At 43.1% G+C, this 11,430-nt stretch overlaps 1 protein-coding gene across 1 annotated transcript in view; it reads left to right on the top strand.

Moving 5' to 3' along the window:
• The first annotated feature begins 2,626 nt into the window (after positions 1–2,626).
• The window catches only part of AKNAD1 (AKNA domain containing 1), a 47,007-nt gene continuing 38,203 nt past the window's right edge, over positions 2,627–11,430 (top strand). The window contains exons 1-4 of the mRNA XM_069580339.1: positions 2,627–3,613; positions 5,708–5,747; positions 5,911–6,059; positions 6,157–6,219. Coding sequence (XP_069436440.1) covers positions 2,627–3,613; positions 5,708–5,747; positions 5,911–6,059; positions 6,157–6,219 — 1,239 coding nt within the window. The remainder of the gene's footprint in view (positions 3,614–5,707; positions 5,748–5,910; positions 6,060–6,156; positions 6,220–11,430) is intronic.

The raw sequence follows: 11,430 nt of genomic DNA, 5'->3' as shown, positions 1-11,430 counted from the left end.
AGGCTCCTCTGTCCATGGGATTTTCCAGGCAAGAGTACTCGAGTGGGTTGCCATTGCCTTCTCCGAGCTTCAGGCATATAACATAGTAATTCAATATTTTTACACATTATATTCCATTTAAAGTTATCATAATATATTGGTTCTATTCGCTGTTCTGTATAACAGATCCTTGTAACTTATTTATTTTATACACAGTAGTTGGTGTCTCTTAGTTCTCACTGCTAATTTGACCCTTTCCCTTTCTCTCTTCTTACTGATAATCACTAGATTGTTTTCTATATATGTGAGTCTGTTTCTGTTTTGTTTTGTTTCATTTTTTAGATTCTACATATAAATGATAACAATTATCTTTGACTTATTTCATTAAACACAATAAACTCTATGTCCATCCATGTTGCTGAAAGAAGTAGAATTTAACTTTAACAGCTGACTAATATTCCACTTGGAAGGAAAGTTATGACCAACCTAGATAGCATATTCAAAAGCAGAGACATTACTTTGCCAACAAAGGTCCGTCTAGTCAAGGCTATGGTTTTTCCAGTAGTCATGTATGGATGTGAGAGTTGGACTGTGAAGAAGGCTGAGTGCCAAAGAACTGATGCTTTTGAACTGTGGTGTTGGAGAAGACTCTTGAGAGTCCCTTGGACTTCAAGGAGATCCAATCAGTCCATTCTGAAGATCAACCCTGGGATTTCTTTGGAGGGAATGATGCTAAAGCTGAAACTCCAGTACTTTGGCCACCTCATGCAAAGAGTTGACTCATTGGAAAAGACTCTGATGCTGGGAGGCATTAGGGGCAGGAGGAGAAGGGGATGACAGAAGATGAGATGGCTGGATGGCATCACTGACTCGATGGACTTGAGTCTGAGTGAACTCCGGGAGATGGTGATGGACAGGGAGGCCTGGCGTGCTGCGATTCATGGGGTCGCAAAGAGTCGGACATGACTGAGCGACTGAACTGAACTGAATATTTCACTGTGTGTTGTGTGTGTCAGTCACTTGGTCGTGTCCAACTCTTTGCAAGCCCATGAACTATAGCCCACCAGGCTCCTCTGTCCATGGAATTCTTCAGTCAAGAATACTAGAGTGGGTTACCATTCTCTTCTCCAGGGGATCTTCCTGACCCAGGGATTGAACCTGGGTCTCCTGTATTGTAGGCAGATTTGTTAACTGTCTGAGCTTATATATATGTATCTATAGATCTATAGATATATATATGTGTGTATATATATATATATATATATACATCACATCTTTATTATCTATTCATTTGTTGACACCTGGGTTGCTTCTATATCTTGGTTCTTGTAAATAATGTTGCTGTGAAGTTTGGGGTTCATTTATCTTTTGAATTGATATTTTATTTTCAGATATATACCCCAAAGTGGAAGTGTTGGATCATATGGTAGTTATATCTATAGGTTTTTGAGGAACCTCCATACTGTTTTCCATAGTGGCTGCACCAATTTACATTCCCACTAATGGCACAAAGGTGAAGTGTTCTCCACATCCTTGTCAACATTGGCTATTTGCAGACTTAAAAAAAACCTTTTTATTTTATATTGAAGTATGGCTGAATAACAATGTTGTGATAGTTTCCGGTGGACAGCAAAGGGACTCAGCCGTCCACACACATGTACTTAGTCTCCCCCAAACTCCCTCCCATCCAGGCTGCCACAGAACTCTGAGCAGAGTTCCCTGTGCTATACAGTAGGACCTTGTTGGTTCTCCATTTAAAATGTGGCAGTGTGTACAAGTCGATCCTAAACCCCCTAACTACCCCTTCCCCCCATTCTTCCTCTCTGGCAACCATAAGTTCATTCTCAGAGCAAGGCAGCCTCTTGAACTGGGTTCTGTCTGGATTCTAATCAGAAGAGGAATGCTTGGAGGCAGACTAGCCTCCAGGTGTTCAAAAGACCTTTTTGTTCCTTGTTCATATTTCTGTCAGTCATTCTCTGCCTTTCGCCAACATACGAGGGAAAACCAGAAGAACGGGACCAGAATGTCTAGGGGGAGGCGGATGAGAAAGCACTAAAACAGAGAAAGTCGGTGCTTTGTTTGAGCTGATCCAGCTCTCAGTTCCACACACTGAGGCTTATCAGTGGTATGTGGACAAGGGACAGCCATGGTACTTAAAAAAAAAAAAAATCCATCCCTTACTTGCATCCCAAGCTGCTGTTTTGGGAGCACAAATTTCAAATAGTACTTCCTAAGAGAAGTTGATAAACATTTGGTCATTAACTGGAAATGATGTCTTCCTCACTGTTTAATGAGTGAAATATTTAGCCTCCCCCTCCTTTCTAATTCCTTGATTATATACCATCAATTATGTTAATGTAATATTTAGGATCAGTTCCTCTTGGCAGAGCTTTCTGCCTTCACGTTTATAACTGCATTTCTCTAAATGGAAAACATCCACTTTGATCTGCATAAAAATGATCTGCATCCACTTTGATAAGCATAGTTTCATACATTACATTAATTATATTTAACAATGATGTTCTTTTCATTTTGCACAGATGAGGACACACAGTGAAGACAATTAATGAAAACTAGACGATGTATTGCTATAATTAAGTACATCAAGATAGGGAGCAACTGATAAAGGAGGTCACACTGCACATACATGGACAAAGCCTATTTCCTGGAAGACACAACTTCTAAGCAACAGGAGGATTTGCCTTATGATGAGGGTTTCTTCCAAGTTAAGATATACCATGGTTATAATCTTACCTCAAGACATGACATCCTTGATGTCTCAAATCAAATGAATTTAGCAGAAGATGAGTCTCAAGAAAAGGCTACATATAGAGAGACTTGCCAAGAGGCAGATATGACCATGACTTTGGATAAAACGACTGAAAATGCTGTCAGCGAAACATGTGATAAAGAGAATCAGTGCACCATAAATCTTCCTATTCCAGCTAATCAGGAAGACACTTCAAAGTCAAACATTTCTGATATTTTACTCCATCACCTTTGCAAAGAAGAATTCTCCAAAGATCAAGGCATTAATTGTGAAACTCACCCAGAGATCTCTAATAATGACAGTTTTGATGAGACTATTATTAAAAATATTATTGTGTGGCATGTTAAGAATTCTTGGCCGACAGAACAATCCTCAGAACTCACTGACCAACTCAACTCCAAAAGCAATGATAAAAATAGCAATAAGCCCAGTTGTTCTCTGACGGTGACAGAAGAAAACACTTCTGATTCAGATGAGTTAGTGGCTGCTGGAGAAAGCAGCCATGAGGAAAATTCAAATTTTCTATCTAAAATCAAGAGTCTATGTGATAAACAAAAAAGTTGCCTATGGCAGACACCACATAATCAGGCTGAAAAAGCAAACTCTGGCAACAAGTTCAAATATGGCCATAGTCAAATTTATTACTGGTTCTCTAATTTCTCTAAGGTTGCTCCCAAAGTGAAAATTCCTAAAAATTACATAATTGACAAACCACTTATAACAGATCCACAAGCCAGCTTTTCTCCTGAATTGAGAGATAAGTCAGCTGTTGGGCAAGATATTTCAGAAAGCACATCTAGATCAAATTATGTTGAAAAACAAGAGCAGAGGTGGGAAACTACTGAACCTTCACAGCTGGTAGAGGTAAGTGGAAGCAGTCTTCAGGAAACACACCCTCAGGACCGCTGCTCATCCATATGAGTGTGGGTCTTCAGAAGGTGCAGAGAACTAAGCTGTAGTTCTGAGGTTCTGAATTCTAGTTCTGGGCCGGTACCCTGACCTCTCAGGAGCGCAGTGGGTGTCCTCATGAGAAGAATCTGGAACTGAACTAACAATAACACAGAATAAAATCCAAATTCTTCAACCAGGAATTTGCATGTCCCCATTTTTCCTGTCATGCTAGCCTTCTGAACTCAGCTCCCCTCCCCCAGGAGTCATCCTCAGTTAGTGGGCTGGCCCCACCTTCTCTGAGCTCCTGCCTTACCGGGAACATCCCACCTCTGCTTATCAAACCCCTGCTCATTTTCATGGTCTCCTTCAACTCCACACTCGCCATAGGACTTTTCAGAATTCCACAGCCAGTCTTTTGCATCCGTGTTTCTTAAATATTCTGTCAGAGCTTATCTCAACCTGCTTGCATCATTACGATTTCCAAACATCTGTTCCTTCGACTAGATTTCAAGACTCTGGAGGCGGCTGCCTCGTCTTCATCTTTCCATCACCCAATTCCCCCAGAGCCCTGGCCAGGTGTTTGCATATATTATGCCCTTGGTTATGAATGCTAACTTAAATTATGATCTTTGATAACATATTTCAAGATTGTTATACTGGTAACTATTTAGTACAACAGTTTGTTAACATTTAATCTATACTTTTTCCCCTTTCCCCATCTTTCCATCCTTCCACCCACCTTCCCAAATGTTGAGGCTGAGGATCTCATTGACTATTTGAGGTTCTGTAGTTAAATAAGTTCACATTAATGATCAAAGTAAATACTTGAGTTCTCTGGCACTTTGCAAGGACTGTATGATCTTTCTTTTAAGCAGTCTATGAAGGGCACCCTGCCTGAACACTCTCTGCCTGTCTCTATTTCCACCCCTTCATCCACCTTTTCTTTTAACTGAAACTTCTGGGGAATTTGAATAGAACCTCCCTTATCCCTTGCAACACACACACACATACACACCTGGAGTCAGCAGCCCACTCGGCCTTGACTGGGATGCTTCTCTCAGTCTTAGAGAAATCTGTACCCCTGTGACACTGGAAAGTCTCCACATTCCTCATTCTGCTCGCAGAAGGACCCTCTTGGGTGGGCACGGTTCTCAGTGCCCTGTGGGTAGTAGGGGCAGAACGAATATCAAGTTCATCTGTCTCTGGTAATGGAAGTCTGAAGTGGGGCATCTTCTTTTCTCTTGTCCTGTCCATTCAGGTTGGTGAACTGGGCTCTGTAGTTTCCATAGCCATCGTATACCCGAGATATTCCTAGTAACCACAGTCTAGTTTGACCACAGCATTGGCTCTCTGTCTCTAGTGTGTTTGTGCGCTGTGTGTGTTGGGAACAATGGGAAGACCATCAAGGTGAATCACTCTGGAATTTGAACTCTTATCCAGTTAGCCTCTGGTGAGTAGAAAAGGGAATGTCCTGTGTGAAGTCACTATCTTGCTCCCAGACACTAGCCACCATGTATCTGGTGTTAGCGAGCCCTAGCAACAGTCAGTGACGAGACCAACAGAGGTCCCTGCCCTGGGGGAGCTTGTGGTCGAACTGTAGAAGGGTTTGAGTATTCCATATAATAGTATCAAACATGATAACAGTAACAGCTAACATATACTGAATATTTACCATGTACTGGGTGAACTCCAGGAGATCGTGATGGGCAGGGAGGCCTGGCGTGCTGCGATTCATGGGGTCGCAAAGAGTCGGACATGACTGAGCGACTGAACTGAGCTGAACCAGACTATGGTAACATTTAATTCTCATCTTGACACTATGAAGTAAGTTCTGTTACTATCCCCATTTTATTGCTGAGGAATTTGAGGTTTATAGCAATGACGTAATTGCTCTGGATCACCCGGCAGATAAGTGTCAGAGTGGAATTCAACCTTGGCATCAGGGCCTCAGCTCTTGACATAACCCTGGGTGGCCTCCATGATGACCAGAACACATTGGGTCATCCTGCATAATGGTGTCATTGGTTAATATCAACAGTAATGTTTTCTTATCCTTTCATTGTGCAGATGGAACCCACAGTACATATCCACCAAGAACATCTCGCAGGTACTAGCATTTTTAAACCTCTCTGGCTTAGATACACCTTTTGAAAAGAGATTTTTAAAATAGCAAATGGTGGTGATTGCCACAGACTTCTGTTCTTAGTACTTAACAAAACCGCAATGCAGTTGAGATGAATGGTAGCCAAAATTTATTGTTTCTTATATAGGAACAGAATCTGAGCCCGGTCTCTCTAAGCTGCCATCGACTTCTCAGGAAGACCCTTCCTTGAGTTCTTCTTACATATTTCAAAAGATATCTCAGGGGAAGCAGATGTGTCAGAAGTTAAAAGAACAGACTGATCAACTGAAGGCTAAAGTAATACTTTTAAAGCTTACTATGAAAAATAGAACTAACTAAATTCAAATATAAGACATCAGGCCCTTAATGAAATATTGCATGTTTTTCACTGCAGGTACAAGAATTTTCCAAATGCCTAGCACAGGAGTCTCCCTATCATTTTCAACACAGAAGGCTGGTAATGAATTTTATCACATTTCAAAAATCTTTATTAGAGAATTTGACATGCGAAAATATGACATAAATGACTTTATAGCATCATATTTTCTCTACACTGGTGGGGGTAGGAATGTTCTGGTAAAGAAAATTTTGCTGAACATTGAGCTATCTTTGTCTTACAAGGAGTAAAAGAGACTAGAGCTTTCTATTTCAACATATATTTAGCCCCGTTTCCTTCTCAGGGGGATCTGTATGGCTGTTTTTCCTCAGCAGTCATCCCATAATAAATCGGAAACCATGTTAGGTTCAAGAAAACAATATGTCAGCTATTGTAAAGGGCAAGCACAACCAGATTTGATGGGCCTGGGAGACACATGCTATAAAAATTGCCGGGATCTGCAAACTCAACATATAAAACTTAAAAACCCTCAAAGTCAATCCTGAAAACATGCTTCTCAGATAAAAATCTTTGGCCTTTACAGCCTCGCTTTTTGTCACATTTCATCAAATCGCTCCTTTACACTGGAACCCATCAGCGTCAGGGTCGTGTGAAGCAGAGGTGGAGCGTGGCAATGGGGCAAAAGCTGAGACCACTAGAACCAGGGACGTGTGAAGTTGAAGCTGTAGTTTTTAGGCCATTGGGCCAGCAGAGAGATGGGTGGTCAGATGTCCTGACACAAAGGACACGGGCAAAGGTCAGGACAGGCTGTGCTTCAGAAGCTAGACAGACAAAAAACTAGGAAGATTCAAACGCTAAGACACACAGTTCATTATTCTTTCATCATATGAATTAAATAACTCACATTCATTCAACAACATTTGTGGGGTACTCCCTATGACTCAGACTCTGCAACAGGCACCAGGAATTTGAAGACAAAGAAACAGTCCCTTTTTCAAGTGAATTATAGACTCCTGGGAACAACAGACCAGTAAATCCACAAGCATGCAGTATGGAAAGGTTACCTATGATTACATATGATGCTAATGGCAGCACGGAAGAGGCTCACACCCTGACCAGTGGGAGAGTGCCTTGGAAGGCTTCCTGGAAGGGATTTCTGGACTGGGCAGTGTAGGAAGAATATGGCGGAGTAGGGCAAACGGTGTTTCAGGAAAAGGAATCAGCAGGTGCAGTGGCACAGGGGCAAGACCGTGCTGAGAGAGTGAGGAACCGTGTGGCAGTATAACTGACCAGATGGAGCTCACAGGGAAGGGAGGAGACTGGAGAGAGGTCCTTAGATAAGGACTACCATGAAAAGCCTTTATGCTATGCTAAGGAGGTTAATTTCATCTTGAGATGGCATGAGGGGCAACACTGAGGGTTTAAAGCTGAGAAACAGCAACAACCACGGGGGCAAGACAGTAGGAAATAGGCTAGAAAATTATAATCCAGGTAACAAATTACGAAGCCGTAAATCAAGGCTGGCACTAAGGATGAAGAGGGGGACAAATCTAAGAGTTTAAGGAAGCGGTGGCAGACTGAACAGGGTAAATAAAGGGAGGGAGGAGGCTTGGATGCATGCCAGATTTCTAGCTTGGCTAACCAAGGTCAGGAATAGAAGTGGAGGATCCGGTTAAGAATGGGTGTGGGAGGCAGGCAGGAGGCCAGATGTCAAGTTCAGTTGGGACATTTTGAGGCACCCGTAGGACATCCAATTGGAGGGGTCCAGTAGGCAATTTCGGACATCCAATTGGAGGGGTCCAGTAGACCTCTATTTCTGCTTTATTGACTATGCCAAAGCCTTTGACTGTGTGGATCACAATAAACTGTGGAAAATTCTGAAAGAGGTGGGAATACCAGACCACCTTATCTGCCTCTTGAGAAATCTGTATGCAGGTCAGGAAGCAACAGTTAGAACTGGACATGGAACAACAGACTGGTTCCAAATAGGAAAAGGAGTACATCAAGGCTGTATATTGTCACCCTGCTTATTTAACTTATATGCAGAGTACATCATGAGAAACGCTGGACTGGAAGAAACACAAGCTGGAATCAAGATTGCCAGGAGAAATATCAATAACCTCAGATATGCAGATGACACCACCCTTATGGCAGAAAGTGAAGAGCAACTAAAAAGCCTCTTGATGAAAGTGAAAGGAGAGTGAAAAAGTTGGCTTAAAGCTCAACATTCAGAAAACGAAGATCATCTGGTCCCATCACTTCATGTGAAATAGATGGGGAAACAGTGGAAACAGTGCCTGACTTTATTTTTGGGGGGCTCCAAAATCACTGCAGATGGTGACTGCAGCCATGAAATTAAAAGACGCTTACTCCTTGGAAGAAAAGTTATGACCAACCTAGATAGCATATTCAGAAGCAGAGACATTACTTTGCCGACTAAGGTCCGTCTAGTCAAGGCTATGGTTTTTCCTGTGGTCATGTATGGATGTGAGAGTTGGACTATGAAGAAGGCTGAGTGCCGAAGAATTAATGCTTTTGAACTGTGGTGTTGGAGAAGACTCTTGAGAGTCCCTTGGACTGCAAGGAGATCCAACCAGTCCATTCTGAAGGAGATCAACCCTGAGATTTCTTTGGAAGGAATGATGCTAAAGCTGAAGCTCCAGTACTTTGGCCACCTCATGCAAAGAGTTGACTCATTGGAAAAGACTCTGATGCTGGGAAGGACTGGGGGCAGGAGGAGAAGGGGACGACCCAGGATGAGATGGCTGGATGGCATCACGGACTCGAAGGACGTGAGTCTGAGTGAACTCCAGGAGATGGTGATGGGCAGGGAGGCCTGGCAAGCTGCTATTCATGGGGTCGCAAAGAGTTGGACACGGCTGAGAGACTGAACTGAACTGAACTGAGTAGGCAATTAGAGCCACGGATCTGAACTTCAGAGGATGTGTTTGGGTCAGACACGTAAATTTGGGTACAGCTGTAGGTTGAAGCTGTGCAGTATAGAGATTGCTCAGGCAAACAAGTGGAGTAAGCAGTGAAGAAATTCAAGGTAGAGTCATGGGAAACAGCAACCAGGGGCAGGTAAGAGATCGATAAGGAGAAACTGGAATGGTCAAGACAGACCTGGAAGGCGCAGAGCTACAAAAGCCAACAGAAAAGAGGGTCTGAGAAGGGGGAGTGGGCCACACCATCCAGTCTTCAAAGAAGGAAGGAAAGCAAGATGTGCATTGGATTTGGCCACTGAGAGATCATGAGGGACCTCGGCAGCCCTGATTTCAATGAAGAGGTGGATCTACCAAAGCCAGATTGCAGGAGTTCAGGAGTGAATGATAGGCGAGTAAAGTGAGTGAGTGAAAAGTCGCTCAGTCATGTCCAACTCTGTGCAACCCCATGGACTGTATAGTCCTGAATTCTCCAGGCCAAATACTGGAGTGGGTAGCCTTTCCCTTCTCCAGGGAATCTTCCCAACCCAGGGATTGAACCCAGGTCTCCCACATTGCAGGTGGATTCTTTACCAGCTGAGCCACCAGGGAACCCCAAGAATACTGGAGTAGGTAGACTGTCCCTTCACCAATGGATCTTCCCGACCCAGGAATTGAACCAGGGTCTCCTGCATTGCAGGCAGATTCTTGACCAACTGAGCTATCAGGGAAGCCCTCCTAAAACCCAGACTTTCAGAAACCAGGAGAACATAAATTTTGAAAGGGCCAAGCAAAGCAGAGGAAAGTGGTTCGAGGCACTAGCCTTCTGAGGCCTCGGTTCAGGAAGTTTCTTCCTATGTTAGAGGCAGTGTGGGGATTCGTACTGGGACCCAGAGAAGAGGAGAGGTGATCTCTGACAGTGCTAACCTTGGCCTGAGATTTCCAGGCCCGTTTGGTTCAGTGAAGGAAGGCCAGACAGGGCTAAAACTAACCTTCTCAGCATGAGCAGCAAATGTACAAAGCACCTGGATTTTGGAGCAGACATCCTGGTTCTGTGTGTTGACTGTACAAGCTTAAACCTTTCACATACCTGCCCATCTCAGAGTCAAATTTGTTAAATGAAGTACACTTATGGTAAGAAAACTATGTCCTAACTTCTTCTGAGGGTAGAACACAATTAAAATTCTGAGATTCCAAATTATAATTCATAATTGGCTTTCTTCACTTTTCTCTTTCCTTTGAACACCTCATTCCTTCTCCTGGCTTTAACCACCATTTCCATGCTGCCAATTCCCAAAGACTAGTCCTCACTTCTCATCTATAGGGCCACATGCTGGTCCTGATTTTCCTTTGGATCTCCTGCTCTCACTGAACATTGTACCTTGTCCAACATTGACATCTTCATTCAGACTTGTTAGCCTTTTCAAATTCCTTATTTCTGTCAGGGGGTTCACATTCTTTCTACCTCCCAAGCTAGGAATCTGCATACTGTCTGTGAGATTTATAGTGCCAGTCAGGGTCCTGGCAAGAAAGAGATGACTTACTCCAGTGGAGGAACTGAGGAGGGTTTAGGAAGGTATTATTTTATAACCAATTAAGGCACAGAAAGGATCTCATGGAAGGAACAGTGGGGCAGAGGGCTGGAGGAAGAACAGATAAAGGTGTATGAGGAGAGCAGCGGTAGCTATAGGAGTAGCTGACGAGCTCCGTGGCTGTTGGTAGAGACACAGCCAATCCGTGTTAATACAGGCAGGAGGAAATCAAGGAAATAAAGACCCTACCTCATCCTTCTTCAGCTCCTCTCTCCTGCAGTTGCCTTCCATTGACTGAAACCAACCAAAGCCAAGGGCGCTGGAGCCTGCTGGTACACTCCATTGAAGGCCAGCCTCCTGGCTGGGGCACAGAGAAAGATGGAGGATAGATCTGGAGGAAAATGGAAAACATGCACCACTTTTGCCATTTATGCCCTTTGGCCAATATGCTTCTGAACTTGTTTATTTATTTTAGTAATAGTAAGAGTAATAATGAAGATGATAGTTACCATCTATTGAGTGTGTACCATGCTCCTGGGGCTAAGCAGTATCTCATTTAATTTTCACAATATGAGGTGAGGGCTATTATGCTCTCAAATGCAAAAACTGAAGCTTAGAGTTCAAGGTGACTGAAATCATACAATTAGTAGGTAACAATCTGAACTTGAACTCTGGTGTATCTGTTTCTCTAACCCCACGATGCAGCATTTTTGCCTTTAGTAATATCTCTCCAATTCATCCTTTCCTGTCCATTTTCACTGATACTGCCTGGTCCAAGCCCTCTTGAGCACCCTTTAAGCTGAGTTAAGTCTCACTTCTTCCATTGAGCCATGGCAAAGTATTCTATTCCACAGTCTCTATTCCCAGCTGGATTAAAA

The sequence above is a fragment of the Ovis canadensis genome, chromosome 1 (genome assembly GCF_042477335.2).
Source record: "Ovis canadensis isolate MfBH-ARS-UI-01 breed Bighorn chromosome 1, ARS-UI_OviCan_v2, whole genome shotgun sequence".
Taxonomy (NCBI): Eukaryota; Metazoa; Chordata; class Mammalia; order Artiodactyla; family Bovidae; genus Ovis; species Ovis canadensis.
Note: the sequence above shows the minus strand (reverse complement) of the source record. Positions and strands in the feature narration are given on the sequence as shown.